This window comes from Notolepis coatsorum, assembly GCF_963971535.1.
Source record: "Notolepis coatsorum genome assembly, chromosome: 18".
In the NCBI taxonomy this organism is placed as follows: domain Eukaryota; kingdom Metazoa; phylum Chordata; class Actinopteri; order Aulopiformes; family Paralepididae; genus Notolepis; species Notolepis coatsorum.
The window spans coordinates 97,000,523-97,021,212 of NC_140182.1; the positions used below are offsets into that span (position 1 = coordinate 97,000,523).

The 20,690-nt window shown below is 41.5% G+C and overlaps 2 protein-coding genes across 2 annotated transcripts in view; both read right to left on the reverse strand.

Moving 5' to 3' along the window:
- Window positions 1-12,681, reverse strand: part of LOC311245456 (AT-rich interactive domain-containing protein 3B-like) — a gene marked incomplete at both ends in the record, with an annotated part of 30,878 nt that extends 18,197 nt beyond the window's left edge. The window contains 2 exons of the mRNA XM_084335298.1: window positions 10,736-11,461; window positions 12,646-12,681. Of these exons, the coding sequence (XP_084191424.1) occupies window positions 10,736-11,461; window positions 12,646-12,681 (762 nt within the window). The remainder of the gene's footprint in view (window positions 1-10,735; window positions 11,462-12,645) is intronic.
- Window positions 12,682-13,946: 1,265 nt separating this feature from the next.
- LOC311245027 (cytochrome c oxidase subunit 5A, mitochondrial-like) lies at window positions 13,947-20,220 on the reverse strand. The gene is made up of 5 exons (XM_084334783.1): window positions 20,066-20,220; window positions 17,848-17,964; window positions 16,734-16,855; window positions 15,457-15,574; window positions 13,947-14,100 (listed from the first exon to the last, which is right to left on the reverse strand). The coding sequence occupies exons 1-4, from the start codon at window positions 20,145-20,147 to the stop codon at window positions 15,461-15,463; spliced, it is 435 nt and encodes a 144-aa protein (XP_084190909.1). The 5' UTR covers window positions 20,148-20,220; the 3' UTR covers window positions 13,947-14,100; window positions 15,457-15,460.
- Between the last annotated feature and the right edge of the window lie 470 nt (window positions 20,221-20,690).

Consider the following 20,690-nt stretch of genomic DNA (forward strand, 5'->3'; position numbering starts at 1 on the left):
GTATTAGAGGGTGGGAAAGCTGGAGGGGTGGGTCCGGGTCGTTGTAAACAGCGACTCCTACAGTTCGGTTCGGGCGCCTGCTCAGCGCGGATAGGATATAAGGGGGGGTAGTGTGATCCTTCCACACGTTACACCCTCTCAGTGAGAGTCCGCGCTGCCAGGTGAAAAGAAGCGGTTGATTGGCTAGACGTGTGTCGGAGGAAGCACGTGATAGCCTCCACTCTCCCAGACCGACTGTGGGGGGTAAGTGCGCAGCGACCAGGAAGGGGATTGGGAATTGGCATAACGACTAACATTGGGATGGGAGAAAATCGGAGGAAAAAGGAGGGGGAAAAAATAAAAATAAAAGAATACACTGATCCTCTCTTTAGGGTATGCTGAATCGTTTTTCATCAAACTAACTTTTAAATATATCCGTCCCGGACCCAGATATTGTGAATGTTTATCTACCAAGATCACAAGCACACAAACTATTTCTTGTATATTGAAGAACGGAAGAGGGACCATATTAGTCCTATTCTAGTCTCTCTCCATTCACTACAGGTACAGTATAGAATTCATTTCAAGGTTCTCCCGGGCAGGCCCCCTCCTACATCGTTGTGATTTTACAACCTGCACTGATCTGTACTGATCTGTATCTTTGTTCAATGTTTTTTTGTTATGTTTAATGTGCTTTATAAATACATTTGACTTGACTATTGTTAATCCTGGCTTACAATCATCCATAATATTTGGTGCTGCGCTTGTGTCGTTATAAAATGTCTAGTAGTATAAATCCAGGTTTCTTGACCTTCTCAAAACCTTGGTTAAGCATGAACAGGGACCAGACCCTGATATTGTGAATGTTTATCTGCCAAGATCACAACAACTATAAAACGTGTCGTCTTTGGGATCATACGACGGGAATCCCAAAATTCTAGTTTGCACATGATACACAGGATGCGCCCCGGGCCGATGTAACTATTGGTTGAGGGGCGCAATATAAATAAATGTATCATATCATACTAGAGATACTAATCATTAATTCAGCATAAATAAATAATAATCATCATTATCATCATTGCCCCCTACACTGCTTTTTCTGTCTACAATGGTCTACTATCTCTGGGAGGTGATCTGCTGCCATTCCTAATATAACTTTTTGCTCCAGGGTAACAGCACTGACTGGGCTGCAGCAGTATGTGTAAATTCTCTCCTAAACTAGTGTGTAAAGTTGACACTAGACACCAACTACTAAAATTGGTTCCACCACGATTATTTGGGGGCATATCCTAACTAGTTTGGACATAAAGCCATTACTAAGGCAAGTGGCCAATCAACAATCAAAAGATACAGAATCCCATCGTCATGGATACAGTGTGCATTCACTTTCTGGCTGGCATGAGCCACTTGTTGTAGCACAACATCATAGTAAACTAAATCAATACTGAAATCACATCAATAAATTAGGTCTCTACTGGATTACGGTGTTGCAGAATGCTGTGTGGCAGAAAAACAGCAGTTTTATAATTATGTGCGTTTTATGATTTACACCTACCCTATAGCCAGCATGTGTAAGTCTTCAGTTTACTTGAAGAATTACAGGTCCATAAATATTTGGACATTGACACAATTTTGGCTCTGTACACTACCATAATGGACTTGAAATGAAACAATCATGAATCAAATTGTCACTTTTAATACTGGGTTGAAAATCCTTTGCAGTCAATGACAGCCTGAAGTTTAGAACCCATAGAAATCATCAGAGGCTGGGTTTCATCCCTGGTGATGCTCTGCCAGGCCTCTACTGCAACTGTCTTCAGCTCCTGCTTGTTCTTGGGGCATTCTCTCTTCAGCTTTGTCTTCAGCAAGTGAACTGCATGCTCAATTGGATTCAGGTCAGGTGATTGACTTGGCCATTGCATAACATTCCACTTCTTTGCCTTAAAAACTCTTTGGTTGCTTTCACAGTATTCTTCAGGTCATCATCTATCTGCACAGTGAAGCGCCATCTAATGAATTTGGCTGAATATGAGCAGATACTATTGCCCGAAACACTTCAGAATTAATCTTGCTGCTTTCGTCAGCAGTCACATCATCAATAAATGCAAGGGAACCAGTTCCATTGGCAGCCGTACATGCCCACGCCATAACACTACCACCACCATGCTTCACTGATGAGGTGGTAAGCTTTGAATCATAATCGGCTCCTTCTCCATACTCTTCTCTTCCCATCATTCTGGTACAAGTTGATCTTTGTCTCATTTGTCCATAGGACGTTGTTCCAGAACTGTACAGGCTTCTTTAGATGTTTTTTTTGTGCAAAATCGATTCTGGTCTTCCTGTTTTTGAGGCTCACCAATGGTTTACATCTTGTGGTGAACCCTCTGTATTCACTCTGGTGAAGTCTTCTCTTGATTGTCGTTTTGTTTTGTTTTGACACAGATACACCTACTTACTGGAGAGTGTTATTGGTCTGGCCAACTGTTGTGAAGGGGTTTTTCCTTCTTGGTGTTGCCGAGCTCACCAGTGCATTCTTTCTTTTTAAGAATGTACCAAACAGGTTGATTTGGCCACACCTAATGTTTTTGCCATCTCTCTGATGGGTTCGTTTAGACTTTTCAGCCTATAATGATGGTTTGCTTCACTGATAGTGACAGCACATTGGACCTCATTGAGAGTCGACAGCAAGGGATTCCAAATGCCACACTTGAAATGAACTCTAGACCTTTTATCGGCTCCTTGTAAATGAAATAACACACATCTGGACAATTACCGTTGGTCCATTAAAAATGGAGGCACATATAGAAATTGTTGTAATTCCCACACCGTTCACCTGAAAGTCTGCACTTAAAGCACATTTTTAAATCCATTGTGGTGGTGTACAGAGCAAAAAGGATGAAAATTGTGTTGATGTCCAAATATGCATAGACAACTGTATGTTGTAATTTACCTCTGTGGTGCAGCCACTTTAATTTCAGTAACGCGTAAATCACAACTTAGTGGGAATTGGCGTTATGACCAGGCTAAGTTTGAACCCACACACAGCTGGTGCAACAGGCTGCTGGGCCTCATGTTGACACCTGGGGTGTCAATGTCATGGAAACCTGTTCTCCACCACCATCTTGTCTGTTTTTGTGAACAGCTGGACAGTGTACGAGTCTCGCTGAGCTGATATCATCTTAGCGAGAGGCCTCGATGCCAGTGCATCTATTAAATAAATAAGGTTCGTTATTGAATCCTGAGATTAACGAGGAGCAACATGCTCATTAGGCTTTTTTTTTTATATGACACGTTAAGCCTCTATCACCGCCAACCCCCCCCCCCCCCCCACGATCCCATCTGACAGTTAAAGGTTGAAGAATGTGAGAGGAGAGCAGTGGGAGGGGAGTGTGCAACAGTGTGGAAAAACCTGCTGAGATGCATTGTCCTTCTAACCAGCACCAGGAGGACTGTCATAACACGTGAATTAAAATTGGAAAATTAAAGATGATTGGTAGAAGAAAAAAAATAAAAGGGTGTGCCTTCACCGTTTAAAAAAAAAGTTAACAGAATTACATTAAAAATAAGGTAGGGATACGTTATTCCTACGGTCTCTTAAATGTATGTGTCCATAGCAGACATTCCTATTATTATTCTTTTTTGTTTGCATTGTATGTGATCTCGTCAATGTGCCTGCTTAAAACAAGTTCAAGTTGTTTTATTTGTCACATAAAAAAAAGGTACATGCACATTATATTGAAATGCTTGGTTCTGTATGACCCTCCAGAGATTGTGCTTCATACAGTAAAATTGTCAAAGAAAGCTTTTACTCTCGAATAGAGAACTACACACAATTATTATCTCGTATTGTTCTCTGAACCCAGCCTGTTGTCATTGTTATTCAGCATCATCGCTCACTTACGCTACAAGCACAGTTCACATATAAAAGAAAATATGCACTCGGCTTCTTCCCCCAGGCCATCAGAACACTGATCTCTCCACAGTCCACACACAAGCACACAACACACACATCCTCACTTACACTCTCTCACACAAATACATAAAAAAGGTCACTTTAAAAACAGATCTGTATATTTGTATATATTACTCATTGCCTTTATTCTTAAGCTTAGCATTGTATTTTAGTCGTATTACTCTTTTTATCATGTCTACTACTTTATTATTTGTATTTTTGCACAATTGACGCGGGCATGGCCACCTACATTTCACTGCATGTGACAAATAAAACTCTTGAATCTTGAATGTGCACAATGAACATGTGTTTTCCCCCCCTCTTCTTTTCCCCCACACACACATTCAATTCATACACTGTGGGCTAGATCCACAAAGAATGGATTGCACGGAGCAAGTTGCACCCTTACTTACAATTCATTATGAATTAAAAATGGGGGACCCTGATGTAAACAAGACGAAATTCTTTCTCTGGTCTGCATCCCCTTAACAAGTGTGTATTGAGCCACTCTGTATTGTACCCATTCTGCAATCTGTTAATAAAACTTTCATTCAATCAATCAATCTGCACGGTGATTGATTGAATGAAAATTGTATTACCAGATTGCAGAATGGGTACAATACAGAGTGGCTCAATACACACTTGTTAAGGGGATGCAGACCAGAGAAAGAATTTCGTCTTGTTTACATCAGGGTCCCCCATTTTCAATTCATAATGAATTGTAAGTAAGGGTGCAACTTGCTCCGTGCAATCCATTCTTTGTGGATCTAGCCCTGTGTGTTATGAGAAAATACTTTGTTACTCCTTGTTTACTTGCTAGAAACTTTCCATTTGTTAAAGCGGCAGGCAACTTTGGAGGAATTAGCAAGAGTACGTTTACCTGCCCAGCAGAACTAGAGCAAGCTCTGTGCAACAAAGGTTCTCCAGACTCCCAGAGACACCAGCAGCTTCAAGCTAAACATATTTCCCAGCCTCTGATGAGCAGGTGGTTTTGCACAGTGTGTACTTTTTGACGAGGAACATGCCCATGAGCAGGTGGTATGCCCATGCGACCGTGGGAACACCACTTGACAGGGCAAAAACATCCGATGATGCAGGGAGCATGTGATGGTTTTGGCCAATCAGATGTTTTTGGCCAAAGCCAGCTAAGTAATCATCTTTGATTCTATTTATAACCGTTTACACTAGAAACACCATTCATTTGCAAAATGCTTACATCGATGTTTGCATGATGCTAATGGCTGCATTTACACTTCTCAGTTACAAACACACACGAGAAAGTCACCTTGGTGGTAGTGTTGTTGACACGTGCAATGGCTCTAGCTTGGCTACTCCCCCCATCAAACAACCCATTGATGGAGAAGGTAGATATCTCTGTCTTTTTAGTCAAGTGAAAATAAAACCCATCCCCCTCTTATTGATGAGCAAGTGAGACCTTCTGTGGATCCATTAACAAAGACCTTTCAGTTAATTGCTCACAGGGCTTTCACACATCTAGCCCTGGGAGTCCAGATAGTAATCAGTATAGCAGAATAGAGAACGGTATTTTTGGTTTGGTTTGAAAACGGGTTGATACTTTTGAAAATGTTTAAATCTAAATTTTTTTTTAATCTTAACAGTGTCGAGTTAAGGAGACTGTTTTAAAATTTAGCTGAGTTTAGTGCACATATGGCCCTGGGATAAAAACGAAACTTCAGTCTGTTAGTCCGGGTGGGCATGACGCTGAAACGCCTGCCCGAGCGCAGCCGCACGAGGTGCTTGTTGCCCGGGTGGTTATAGTCAGCTAGGTCAAGAATAATCAGTTGTTTATAGTCAGCTAGGTCAAGAATAATCAGTTGTTTATAGTCAGATTGGTCAGGAATAATCAGTAGTTTCAAGTTTGTGGTCAGCTAGGTCAGGAATAATCAGTACTTTATAGTTAGCTAGATCAGGAATAATCAGTACCTTATAAACTACTGATTATTCCTGACCTAGCGAACTATAGTCAACTAGGTCAGGAATAATCAGTACTTTATAGTATAGGTCAGGAATAATCAGTAGCTTTGCAGACACTGGCTATGGAACCTCTTGGTTTTTCCTTAGTAAATGTTGATGTGAACAACGGGAATGATCGTGAATATAGTAGTAGAGAAAGCGGAGAAAGCCTTTATTTCGATGATCCATAATCATCTCACTATAACCACAGGGGGGGGGACACACAACATTTTAAAATCCAAATCAAATAAATGGGCCTCCTCTGTCAAAATAATGTATTTGGCACCTTGCTGTTCTGTGGGCTTTAACCGTGACCAGATAGGTCTCTTTATCCGCTGACCAGTCAGATCTCACTATGATAATGCTAAAAAAAAATGGTAGTCCAGCATAGCATATTGTAATCCACATTTCTTCAATTATCCAATTCGAAAGTAAGATGAAAATAAAATAGATGAAATAGATGAGTACAAATAAAATGTTTTTTCCAACTAAGCTATTCACACAAGTCGTGGTAAAGAAGAGTGGTGTGTGTGATTCAGCTGTGCTGCTGGCCCATCTAGTAGGCCACTCTACAAAAAAAGTTTTAAGGAAACAGCCCTGATTTCAAAACCTGACCTCAAGCAAGCTGTAAGGGATTAGACCTCATGCAAAGAATTGAGACATGAGGGAAACACAAACACTTAAAATTTTAGGCAAAGTGGCAAATGGTTATAACAGTGTGAAAAGAAAAAACAAGAGAATTTATGCAATTCATGTTTAGGGTCAAAGACAAAATGTAGATAACACAAGCATGACTGCCGTTATCATTTGTTTTATTGGGAAGCACCAGGTTTCCTTATGTATGAAATGTGCTATAAATGTAATTACTTGACGCGGTTGCTAAGCAGATCCGCACAATACAACCTCTTCTACAACAATCCTCACCGCTAGCCAACACATGTTGACATGACAACAGGAAATTAATTGACACAGTTCACAAATCATTACCGGTATATGGGCAGGAGAAAACACGTTCCCCATGTTCTCCCATGCCCCTTACGGAGTTATACTAAATGATCATTCTGATTCCGTCACAGAACTTGCTGTGGTTGGAGCAAGTAGGGTAGGCAACCGTCTCCAACAACTTGTTGGAGTTTGGAATACAATTGCTTTCTCTCTACCCATCACTATTCTTTCTCTTCCGAAAGAGAAAGACTGATTTGAATGCTGCCGAAGGTATGTGTGCCAAGCTGAAGGGGGGGGGGCATTCTTACTCCAATAGCAGTATAATCGCTATTGATTACTTACAGCTGAGTCAAGCTGCCATTAAGGGTTGCCAAGCGACAGCTAAATTATGCAAGGGTGGCCAATGAGCTGAAGCTAGAGCAGCAGTGAGTTGTTCTGGGCCTGACAAGAAAATGGCACGCTAAAACTTATTTAATGTTGAGTGTGGGGTTTAGCCTCTGGCATATGATCAAAACCAGTGATACAAAATAGAAAAGCAGACAAACGATAATAGACTAAAAGCAGGAAATTAGGAATAACCATTAGAAATAAGAGAGTGACATGACGGATATTAGTTTAATTATTTTTGTCAATGTTTAATCAGTTAATTCACTGAAACTAAAAAGGCAATTTCCAAAAAAGAAAACATTTCATTTACATTACATCTAAATGGGTAATTTTGCTTTCATTTCAATCATTTGGACGAGTAAAATAATGTAGGAAAGGGAGCTGGGCATTTTTACCGGTTTGTGGACAAAATAGACTATTTTAGTAGACAAACATCTATGGTTATTTAGTGAAATAAAGAGTTTCTTTAGTCAAGGCCCTAAACAGAACTAGGCCGCAGAGCACCAGGCCTAACTGCCCCTTTGGCCGCAGCCAGGCCTCATTAATTACAAGGGGCCTGTACAGGGGGTAACGCTGCAGGAACCAACCGGGGCAGCCTCCATAAAGATGTAAAAAATAAAAGACACCCATGTGGAAAGAGTGCCGTTACTACTAGTGCAGTAGGGCCGGGGCGATATGGCCGATAATATCATATCAGAATATTTCTCTTTGTTCCGACAGTATTTTGTTTTCCAGTACAATGTGATACGAGGTCTTTATCTTGTAATGTTCAGTTAAAATGGTCCGTTTCCCCTTTACGTTTCCAATACTGCTTTTACTTTTCTTTTCTTACATTGTGGGGCGACTGTGTAGTAAAGATCCATACTTTTGCATGGATCCATGACAGTACACCATCTTTCAGTATACCTCCCAGTTGTAGTTGTAGCGACCACTGTGAACCGTATTGGAAGGCATGCAAGTAAAGCCTTGAACTTGTTCATTATATCATATTTACATTATATATTTATATATATTATATTTACATATAATGCGGTTACATTAGGGCCAGTTTCGTTTTCAGTTTAGCCAACGTAGCATTTATTTTTCAGCCAAGAAAGTGCAATAAACAAAATGGATACATTCACTGTGTGTTCTGGCTCTCATTTGTTGATGAAACAAAACCAACAACAATACAATTTACCACCAAGAGCGGATAGTTTAGTCTCACATGCTAATGTGAATGGCATTCTCCATGTATATAGTTAGCATCGAGGCTATTAACGTAGTAACGTTAACGCTAGTAGAAATGGATGAAAACTTTATTTAACAGATTGCAGAATGGGTACAATACAATACGGCTCAATACAAACAATTGTTAAGGGTATGCAGACTGTTGTAGTTTGGAGTACTGGGTTCCTTATAACAATAACTTGACAACACGTTGGTAGCCGCAGCTACTTGGGACAGCTCTGCTGTAAACACTGGAAATAACCGTGCAGGTCTCTACTGCACATGGGGCAGAACGGCTCCGTATCCGGCTTGCGCAAATTACATGGAACCATTGTCTGTGAGTTTCGGCGAGTTTCCAAAACGAAAACACCTTTTGAGCGTTGCCACTAGGAAAACGCGTTTTCCTGCCAAAACTGCGTTTCTTTTTAACTTGGACATGCAAACGTAATCATTCAAAAATAGAACGTTGCTGTTTTATCCCAGTGTAACCATGGCCTTAGTCAGTTACGCACATGTTTCTGTATTAGCGCTGATATCACAGAGGCGCCATTTTGCGAGTATAGCTAACTGGAACAACGTGGGCTAACAGGACTGAAGTCATAGCCCCCCCCCCCCCCCCCCCCCCCCATCTGGTGACCCAATGCAACAGGTTAAGCCAGAGCCAAAGTCATGTGTATGAAGCTACTAGGCCCCTGTGAACCCCTGTTCTCGGTTTGACCCCGTCTAGTATGTGTTACACCTCTCAAAACAGCTGCTTTTGAACAAGGTGGTTTGGACCTTGGCCAATACCAATTACCTTTGCCAGGAGGCAAGGACCCCTTCTTCATATGTGGCACACAGAGTAAGGGCCCTTTAAGAGCACAGCTGAAGGACGGATTCCCAGTCAGGCCAGTTAAATAAGCACTGCTGTTGGGCTCTCTGCCAAAAGGACACGCTCCTTCCTTCACGTGTGAGAATGCATGCAGTGCAGAGTGGTGGCAGCGGCAAACCAAACACTCAGGGACAAGTCGGCAATGACAAGGGGACAGAACATGCATACGAAAAGGAAAAGAAAACCACAGATGGTCTCTCTCCGTAGCAAGACGGTATGAAGCACAGGCTCAGTTCCAACTTTAAGCCACACAACGCAACCTTAAAATGCTGCACCGACAAGCCACGGTGGATGGAAATTATAGCACAAAACTAAAATATTTATCCGTTAACAACACATTGACCGCCAGCAGCAGGGGGCACTGATCCCCCTTCAGCGCCAGATCTTTATTCAATGGATATAGTTTTAGACTGCGACATTTGCGAGTGCTTAAAATATATCTTATATTATATCTATGGGTCTAATAACGCCGTCGACTGTCGGTGAGTTGCTTCCAGTCAACATGCCCAAAACAGATTGTTTTTTCATCCGTACATTTCCATTTTATACCATTTTGAATAGAGTATGGTTTGGGTGCTTTTGAGTAATTCCAGGAAAAAGACGAGAAAAAGGCATTTTAGTGTAATCCAGTCATCACGTTGTAATGTTTCGGCTGATTATCTAACCATCCTGAAATCAAACGCTAGATTATCATTATTATATCTCATCGTGCATACATGAAATGGCCATCGTAGCGCGGCGCTCCCCCCCCCCCCCCCCCCAGTCAACGGTAATAAGCACATACACCTACACACAGATAGCTTTGATTGCGGTAGAAAGAAATATCAGATCAACGCAAGGTTTCATATATAGAGTCCTTACCTGGTATCTGATTTAATGCAAAAAGAAGAATCCAATTATCTGATGGCCATTCCAGTTATCCACAGCGATCATGTCCCCGACATTACCGAGCGTTACACACGGACGGGCGGGGTTAGTATTCCATGCCGTCGTTGTAAAGGCCTGGCTCGCCTGAGTATTTAAACCGCGCCCGCCCGGCTCAGATCGGCTCCTAAAACACACCAGCCCATTTCCAATGGGATGCAATAGCTCTGCAAGGCAGTAGAGGGCGGTGTTGACCGTCTGCCAGGGTCTGAAGAGTATACAGAGGCTGCAGCTATGAATTATGAATAGATATAGCGAATAAACTAAATAACGATCCCAAAAACGAGTGCGCTGAACGCATGGGGGGCAATAACGAGTTAACTCGTTTTTGGCGCAGATTGTGTTAAGGACGATCACAAAAGGATGTGATATTCTGATTCTTTGTAACCAATATGTTAATATATTTGTGGCAAAGTGCTATGGACCAAAATGTTAAGACATGGCCAAAGAAAATGATCTGCCCCCTCCACAGACATTAAAAACAAACGTACCTGTTTGAAAAGCTCATCATAGCCCCAATCTGTGAATCCATTGGGTGAGGTGAAGGAGTGCTGGCTCACAGGAGATGGCAGGTCCTTGTTTTCAGGCTCCTGCTTCACAGAGGGAGGTGGGGAGACACCAGGTGGCTGCTTGACAACAGGCGAGGGGGACGTGGAATAGGGGAGCGAGAAGGTGGAGGCGAGATCCTGCTGGAGTCTAGGCTTCTTGGTCAGGTGCAGTGGCCCGTCCTCTTCGTCTTCCCCCTCGTCTTCATAGGGGAGCGAGAAGGTGGAGGCGAGATCCTGCTGGAGTCCAGGCTTCTTGGTCAGGTGCAGTGGGCCGTCCTCTTCGTGTTCCCCCTCATCTTCATCTTCTTCAACCTCTGCCATGTCCTGGTCGTCACCGTCTTCCTCTGAGCTTCCGTCCTCGTCATCCATCTCTGGATCCACATTGCTCAGATTTCCATCCACCATGTGTTGCCTCGTTTGATAAGTCTCTCCATCTTCCCTTTGGCTGAGGACCCCGGGGTCCAGTCTGGACCCAGAAGCCCTGGCGGAAGCAACATGTTCGGCGAACAGGAGCTGGGCCTGACGAAGGTGCTTCTCCTGCCGGTCCATCTCCAGCTTGGCCTCCTGCTGCCTCTGGAGCTGCTCCATCACAGCCTCAAGCCTCACTCCAACCGGGCTCCCCTGGTGGCAAACCCCTCCTCCGACACCACCATCCTGGGGCAAGCTGGACTATATGGGCAATAAAATTCATTGAGGAAAAAACTATTATTTGGAGATCAAATGTTTTGTCCTTTTAGCCATGCTTAGACCAATGTGACTTTCTATCTTCCCTACAGTAATGTTGCATTGACTGTGATGATCCACTAGTAATAGTTTTAAGTAGGATTCAAACAGGCTGATTTGATTACTAAATTGTGGTGATAATGCATGAATGAATGAAAACTTTATTTAACAGATTGCAGAATGGGTACAAAACACAGTATGGCTCAATACACACAATTGTTAAAGGGATGCAGACCAGAGAAAGACGTTTGTCTTGTTTACATCAGGGTCCCCCATTTTCAATTCATAGTGAAATCAACACCTTGTCAGTCATTCAAAACATAACAGTTTGCTTTTGGCTCCAAACAAATTCAACCTCAATCAAGTGAACACTGCCGACAGCCTGCCTCATACACATGGTGAGTAGAGCAATATGGCATAACAATGTTTGCTGGCGTTTAAATGGTATTTTTTTTTTCTCTTTCCCTTCCTTACAAATATACGAATTAACTTAGGCCCACTTTATTTTGAGAATATGTCTATTAATAGGCCTGCATGTCGCATGTGTGGGCTTGTGATGACAAAATAGAAAATGAAAATCGAGCGATTGAATTGCCGTTCAATTAAGACGAGCCTCCAAATCAAACAAACAATCGACCAAGTTTTGTCGAGGAAGAAGAAACTCTTAACTGTTCAAAGCTGATAAATGCTAACGTAACGTGTAGGCTACGTTGATTTGTGGGGAAAACACAGATATTCCATAATATAACTACGGCTACTCAAATTAAAACAGAAAAACCTCTTCGGTAAAAAGAAATCCGTGTAGACGATTCTCCCTAAAAATGTGTAAACTATTCCTGTAACGTCTTCTGCACGAATCGCTGCTTGCTTTGTTACTGTAACAAACTCAAGAGTAGCTTTGCCCAACAACAGTCTGTCGACACACTCACCATTTGCGTCTTTGAATGATCCATCACCACCACCTACAGACCTTATCTAATCCTTACGTCTTTTGACCTAGCAAATAAATCTCGTTGCATGACCAATTATTAGTCGACTTAATTCTTCCCGACTAAATGCAATTTAAAGTCCCAGCAGTGACGAGGTAGGAAACGACTGAGGCCAGCAGAGGGGTAAATGACAAAGCTCACCTCCTCCCTGGTCACTGCGCATGGAAACTCAAACATCTCTTGATTGTCTGTGGCTGAGTGGCCTGCAGCTCTGCTGCTACACCCTAACCTACACCCCCAACTTAGATGAATGAAAAACCCGCCCCATCCGTAAAGCTCGTAAAGTGGGCTTTATGCAGCCCTGCCCTTGTCCCCCAGATTCCACCCACTCTCAGTCCACACACAGGATGTTGGAAATGTAAACTTACAAGCGAATCCTCTTGTTATTGCTATGATCCTGGTGGTCAGTTCACTCAAATATTTTAGCATAACAACTCTCCCAAAGCTAGTTTAGCTGCTTCACAATGACAATACAGTACGCCGCCTACCTCCTGGAGTGTCCTTGATCTGGCCAACTGTTGTGAAGGGGGTTTTCTTCACCAGGGGAATAATTCTTCGGTCATCCACCACGGTTGTTTTCCGTGGTCTTCCATGTATTTTGGTGTTGCAGAGCTCAGTGCGTTCATTGTTTTTTAAGAATGTACCAAACTGTTGATTTGGCCACAGATAGTTTTTGCTGTCACCTTTTGCTGGGGTTTTCATTTTTCAGCCTAATGATGGCTTGCTTCATTGATAGCGATAGCTCTTTGGACCTCATTGAGTTGACAGCAAGATATTCCAAATGCAAATACAACAATTTAAATTAACTCTAGACCTTTTATCTGCTCCTTGTAAATGAAAAACGTTCTGATATGGAACTATTAGCACCATCATAAGCTTAATTGATATACAAGTTCAGTCAAATATAATTCCAGTCAGCATCTTATTAATTTTCAATGTAGCAGGGCCATGGTGCATTGTTATGACATCACAGATTCGAAACAGTTCTCCCATTTCTAGTTTTGATATGTTTTAATGCCCCCCCCCCAATAATTAATTTGAACTCAAGTTGAGTGGCAATCATCTTTAATGAACTTCTTGCAATACTCCAATCAACTGGTGGTAATAGTAAACCTATAAGCTCATAGGTGTCGTTCATACAAGTTAATTTCATCCGCATTCTGTATATTTGTCATGAACTGAAATAAACGTGACATCCTTTTCAGAATGAACTATAGTAAAAAGATATAATTTTTTTTCTTCTTTTTTTAAACATTCGTGGCTTAATGCTGCTCTCTGGTGGCAAAACATAAAAATAGCCTGCATGGTCAGATACAGTAATAAGAGGCATACTCCACAGTACAGTATTAAAACATATGGTACAGTTTGATGAGTTTCAGGATGACACAACTATACACAACTTAAACTGCCCCCCATTCTCCCAATCACGTGTAGACGCTCGATAAAGATAGATTTTCCTTTATTAGGTTCATCAATATATTACAAGCAACCGAACTTAATAAAGGCCAAATTAAATATCACACACAATATATACGAGGCATTGATTTATAAGTACAGGGTGTCCGTGTCCGGGCGACGTCCACGGTCAGTAGAGAACTGGAAGAGACACATGAGACAGTTAGAATGAGATCTTCTCATGAGGCCCGTCATGGAATGTTTAGAATGACCATTTCCCCTCCATTCCGAAAGAGACAACGGTTGCTATGGGCCGATATGAGAAATATATAAACGAAAATGTAATAAATTGGTGTCTTATTACTGGATTGTATAAACAAGTCACAGTGGAACAGTAATATCAGGCTTTTCCAGTGTTTTACCTACTCTACCACTGCACAGAAATTAGGCGTTTTCTTTTGAAAGTGGTTACCAGGGGAGGAAATTAGGCCACTTTACCCGCCAAATGCGGGTATTTTTTACGTTTGGCTGGTAAAAAAAAAATCAGATACTCGCCAGTTGGCTGGTAAGCCAAAAAGTTATCGTAGTTTCCTCCCCTGCTGGCGAGTATACAAAAAAATAAAACATTCTGCAATCACTGCACTGGCAAACGGTGCGCGTCTTCTGAGTGTTCGCTTTAGTTGACAGTGCCATGAGAGCACTGCACAAGACCACCCGCGGACATATAATGTTTAATAAACGTTTGCGCAGTACTGGCCAACCCGCGGACATATAATAATAAAAGTCCCGCGGTACTAGGCTAGCCATCAGGAGCACTCGCAAACAGATAACGTTAAACACAGCAGAAGATGGAAAACAGACAGACTGACCAACGGGGAACTGCATCCAACCCTAGTACAACCCTCGAGTATAAGTTACTAAGGACACATTTAAATCACAGAGGTGTAATGTTAGTCTACTGGAACTGTATACAGTGGTTAGCTTCTAGTTAGCATTTTAGCTATAGCTGCTTGCTAGCTAACGTTAGCCCCGTGTGCTCAAAGCAGCCAGCTAGGTGTATCTGTTATGACTATGTTTCCAAAAAAGCACCGGACTACGACGTAAGGTTAGACATTTTATTTCATGCTCAAAAGCCCCTGGCTTGCACATCGCAGTCACGAAAGGGGCTAGCTCAACCAGTGCACTGTGCACAACAGCACACCAACCCAACTGACGTTACCACAACACTTGACGGTACTTCACAGCACTGTCATAAGACCACCGTACTGTCTTAAAGGCACAGTGTGCCTACCCAGATGCATACACAACATTGACGCGGCTTGAAGTAATTATCACAATTAGCGATTTTTTTCGTCTGTTAAAAAATCTGTTTGGCTGGTAAAAAAAATCAGATACTCGCCAGTTGGCTGGTAAGCCAAAAAGTTTGTTTCCTCCCCTGGTGGTTACCAATGGTTAAAGGCAGTCATGCTGGAGGAAATAACTACACAAACATTCCCTGCAAGGCATACATTTGATAGGTATGAAAATGTTTGCTAGGCTGTCAATCTCAACACCTACCGGTCTATACTTTGTCAATGCCCAGTTCTTCAGGCGTGGCGATTCCAAGCTCATCTAGGGTTGGCCGCAGCTCTTGAATCAAGTAGGGGTAGATTTCTTTGTGGGGCCCGGATTTGTCCTGAGGAAACAGCAGTATGTGATAATAATCGTCTACAATGTGTACATAGTCCATTCACCATAATCAACTACATGTACATTCACTCAACATAATCATTCAAAATTCAAGATTTGTCATATGCAGTTAAACCGTACAATGGAAATCTTACTTTGCTAGTGCCCCCCTTCACACAGAATCACAAAATAGACTTAAACTAAAATTTAAATTATTGAGGAAGTTTAATGGTAAAATAAAGAATCTTAAAAAAGTAGAAAAAGAAGGCACGAGTGACATAGTAATAGTATGTCTACAGCATGTACATAGTACACTCACCATAAATCATCTACAATGTGTAGTACATTCACCATAAGGCCTAACAAAAATAACAGTTGGTTTCAGGTTGGTTGTCAGTTTGGCCATGGGTAGGTAGGGAATTTTTTTTTATTTTTTTTTTATTTTATTCTTTCCCACGGCGACTATGGATAGGGAATTTCTTTATTTAATTAACCCTTTCACTGCCACACGACAGAAGGTTAGCCCTTTACTATCACACAACCGACGGCGATGCTCCATCATTAGCATCATTAGCTCCGCGGATGCGGAGCTAATGATGCTAATGATGGAGCATCGCCGTCGGTTGTGTGATAGTAAAGGGCTAACCTTCTGTATTGTCACAGTGAAAGGGTTAACCGGCTGTCGTGTGGCAGTGAAAGGGTTAAAATGTTCACAACAACATGGATGCATGTACTCTGCCAGCATGTTTAATATCCATAATACTAAATGTTTGACTAAGATTTCTATGAAACTTTATTCTAAAAAAAAAAAAAAAAAAAAAAAAAAAAAAGGATTTTTTTTTTTTTTAATATATAATTTTTTTTTTAAAACTCATAAAATATATTGGGTCGCACCTAAATCGGCAGGGTCGGTCGGCAACCTGAAACCAACCATTATTTTTGTTAGGCCTAATCAACTACAAGGGGTGTAACAATATCAATACAGAATCCAATATTTGAAAAAAATGTATGTTCAATGAAATGTATTGCAAATCAAATTGTGACCTCAAAATGCAAAATTCTATTGCATTTGAAAATGTGTGCATCGCATTACACCCCTAACATCTACACTAAAGATGCTTTTGGAATCAGTGGTTGTAACTTCTGAGCAGTCATTCAACTCTCACCTTGACAGCTTCCAAGATTCGGATGGCACTAGCCAGATCATTTAACCTCCGACAGGCTTTCAGAGCAGCTTCAAGAATCTTTGGTTCAGGTACCAGATCATACCCGATCAATGTGTTCATTCCTGAAATTACATCAGCAATTGACGTTATTAGTCAGAAATGCATGGCAATAAGAGCTTGTTTTAGCCTCCTTTCCTACATTACAACTCTACTTCACATTAGCAGACATTTCTCCAAGCTTAGAGGGGCAGCTCACACAGCAATAAAAAAAAAAAACGAGTTCCCCCTTACCCAGAGCGCTATCTATCCATCTAGATAGTTTGTTTGCCGATTTCTGGAGATATCTGCCATAGAAATGTGTATGCTGTTTTCTACTGAAGTACAAAATAACATTTTTGGAGGTACTTCGGTAGAAAATAGTGCCTAAATGGAACTGTTCACAACAGGGTCTGCAGATTATCTTGAGTAACCGTGTCCTGATTTCTGGAAAGACACATTTTTTTCAACTGTATTTTATTGTGCTTAGTGCGAGATACATGAGTTTTTCATATGTATTGCTTTTTTGATGCTTTGAGTGCCATTCAGCTCCATTGTATTGGAGTGAAGTTACAGTTGTTCAACATTTATCAATCAGCAGTTAAAATGCAGCCCCATCATCTTTCTGACAGAACTCTACTAGTCTGATCAGTCTAAATCCCCACAGGCTCCATGTAACATCTGTATAGTCTGGGACGGCTGTTCATTTGATATATTAATGAATTACCCTCCATCTGTCATTCAACACTATTAATGTCCAACTGTCATCAGATCTTGCTGCTCTCTATCAACGGTTGGTTACATAGTCATAATCTTACCCTCAATATCCATCAACCTATAGAAATAAATAAACATTTTGAATAGTGAAACAACTCTTAGGACACTGACAGTACCCATGGTGATTTTATTGTGATATGGGTAAATATCACAGGATACAAAATGTCAATTATCATTTCTAATTCATTAAATTTGAGATTTGATCATGGGTCTGAATATCTTTGCACAGCATTGCATCTTCTCTTCACCTCCTAAATTAGATGTTTGTTGTGTCACCTATTTTTAATATGAGCACAGGTACCTTTTCTCAATTCCCATGCATCAATATCTGGCTTGTTAAAATATGTTATCCAGCGGGCATCAAACTCCTCGTCTGTCTCCTGCTTCCCATGCGAGTAACACCTCAAGGCCAAAGGAGCTACAGAATGAAAACAAAGATTGCATTACAGGTCAAAAGGGGGACATATTGTAGTCCTTTTCAACAAGCGAATATAGGTCCCCTAATCTAAACATGTCTTTGTTTTTTGCTGGAAAAGAAAACACTCAAGAGATTATTACGCATTCTAGCAGCCTCTATACGAATATGACAATTATCATACATCTAGCAGTGGTGCACAAGCCTGTACTGTACTGTCGAAAGAAATTCAGATCAAACTGTCAGACTAGATGTTGCAGATAAAATGACTAAAGATCCAGCAATAGCATAGCAATTTTACCATTAACATTTTTTGTCAGAAACACATTAGGTTCAACTTTAGGTAGAAAAGAGAAGACTTATGGCGAGCCGCCATTTTGTACATTAGAGGCAGGGTTCTTGTCACAACTGAACTGCATAAAAAGGCACAATGCACATATTTCACAGTGTTGGGACAACACCTCTTCTGTTCAAAACAAAACCCCTCAAAACAATGCAAAACACAGGAAAGCAAGTTTCACAATGGGGCCCCTTTCAAAAAGGTACCTGCAGTTGCATCCAGTGTCAACTATTATGGAAGAGCAAATAGCACATAGTCAAAGGTATCTACCCCCAGTGAAGCGGAAAAGGTTGCTTGCTGTGTCTAGAAATGTATTCCACTTGGCCCGCGTGCCAGTGCACTTACATGACCTCAGGGGAGCATGTCTATGTTCCCCGGGTCCTATGTTCCCCGGTAGCGATAGATAGTCGGTTATGCTTAGAGTGTATCTTTAGAGCAGGGTGATAGACCACCAGCCCTGATTCCAAACTCTAACCTTAACCAACTTCGAAAGAGTCGCCAAGCTTAATCAGTTCGAAACAAGGCGGACATTAATAAAATGTTTAATCAATCAATCAGGGAACATAGAACCCGGGGAACATAGGGATGACCCCGACCTCACTACCCGTCTGGGTAACACTGACTAAACAGGGCCCTTCAACTTGTCATATTAAAACTGGGACACAAGGAGGACACATTGAAAGTGGGAAAGTTCTTCGCCAGCCGCAAAGACAATATAATCAGATACAAATATTAAATGCAGCGTTGGATACGTTGCCAAGTCTGACAAATTCAATAAATCTGGCCTTACGTTAGAGGGTTAAAGGGTCACGTCACCAAAAAACAATAACTTTATTTGTATAGCACCTTTCACACAATGCCGATTTATTTGGCACATAATCTCACCAAAAAATTTGGCATACATTCATTTAGTCTAACAAGTTATTGAGAGTTTAATGTCCTCCAGTGATGCCATCGGAAGACGCTGAATTATTGTGTTGTGTTGATTAGGCTATGCTTATTGAAATGATGTTGTATCACGGCATCATCTAGGCTACATCATTTCATTGAAATGTACTTAACACAAAAACATGGATTCAGTGTCCTCTTGATGGCATTACTGGATGACATGTTCAAACTCTTAATAACCAAACTAAATCATTTTGGGATGTCTTGAGAGTTGAGATTACATAAATCAACAGTGCTTTTCAGTGATAGGACAATCAATGTCGTCTGAAGAGTGTCATTAGTTAGCCAACACAACTGATGTCTGACTATTGTTTACAGTACTCAAATAAACAATATGGCTTAGTCATGTATCTATATTCAATTATAACGAGAATAAACCATGTATTGGCCATTGTGTTAGCTTGCTTACTGTGTTAGTAACAAGCTCTTGGCTGTAGCCAGGTTATCCTCCTAACTAACGGTAACCAACAGGTTAAGCTAGCATTAGCACAGGGCCCGAGCCTAACAAGTGGGTCATGGCAAGGACACCGGTACAATTCATCACAATACTCGAACGTGGTTTGAACAATACACACTCCTGTTAAGTAAACAAGAGATATACGACGGTACCAGAACCAGTTAGCGTAAGTAATCCAACGGAGCTTAATTTAACTGTGTATGGAACGTTTGTTGTACGTTAGCTGAGCTGTTACAACAAGCCAACTAGCTAGCTTGCTAAGCGGTTAGCCAAAAAAGAGGCGTCGCAAATGTGCCGACAGTCTGACACTTTATCAGACAATAAATCAGTGAAAATGTTGACTCAAAGTGGATAGATACCTTGACATGCAGGCCGTGCACGTGTTAAACTCCGGGCACTACTAGAGAGTGAGACTGAGAGTCGGACGGCGGCTCTGAACATGATGATGTGGATAAAGTCAGCAGCACCAGCAGCAACTAGCTAGCCAGCTGGGGGGACGCGCACGGATGGGACTTCTTCTTCTTTAATGGGTTTAATGGCGGATCGCGACCACAAAAGGCGCATACCGCCACCTACTGTACGATCCATTTTACAATGTCTTCTTCTTCTTCTTTGGAATTAATGTCGGGTCGCAATCACAAAAAAGGCGCATACCGCCACCGACTGTACATCCCATCAACTGGCCGGATAGCGTGAATACTTTACCCAAGTCAGTTGTCCTTCCGCGTTCGGTTTGCGCGCCCTGATTGGCCTCTCAGCGCCCAATCGCGTTAGCCTACACAGAGCTAGCAGAGTATCGGGAGAAATGTAATATTACTGTGAAGATAATCACGTCTCTGCAGATTGATTGATTGATTGAAAACGTTATTAACAGATTGCAGAATGGGTACAGTACAGTACAGCTCAATACATACAATTGTTAAGGGGATGCAGACCAGATAAAGACTTTCGTCTTGTTTACATCAGGGTCCCCCATTTTCAATT

Excerpts from the sequence above, each read along its gene's own strand:
- LOC311245027 (XM_084334783.1), bottom strand. The coding sequence starts at position 20,147 with ATGTTCAGAGCCGCCGTCCGACTCTCAGTCTCACTCTCTAGTAGTGCC. Across the intron at positions 16,856-17,847 it reads TGCATGGGAATTGAGAAAAG|GAATGAACACATTGATCGGG; the intron begins GTACCTGTGCTC and ends ATGTAATTTCAG. Across the intron at positions 15,575-16,733 it reads GAATCTTGGAAGCTGTCAAG|GACAAATCCGGGCCCCACAA; the intron begins GTGAGAGTTGAA and ends CTGTTTCCTCAG.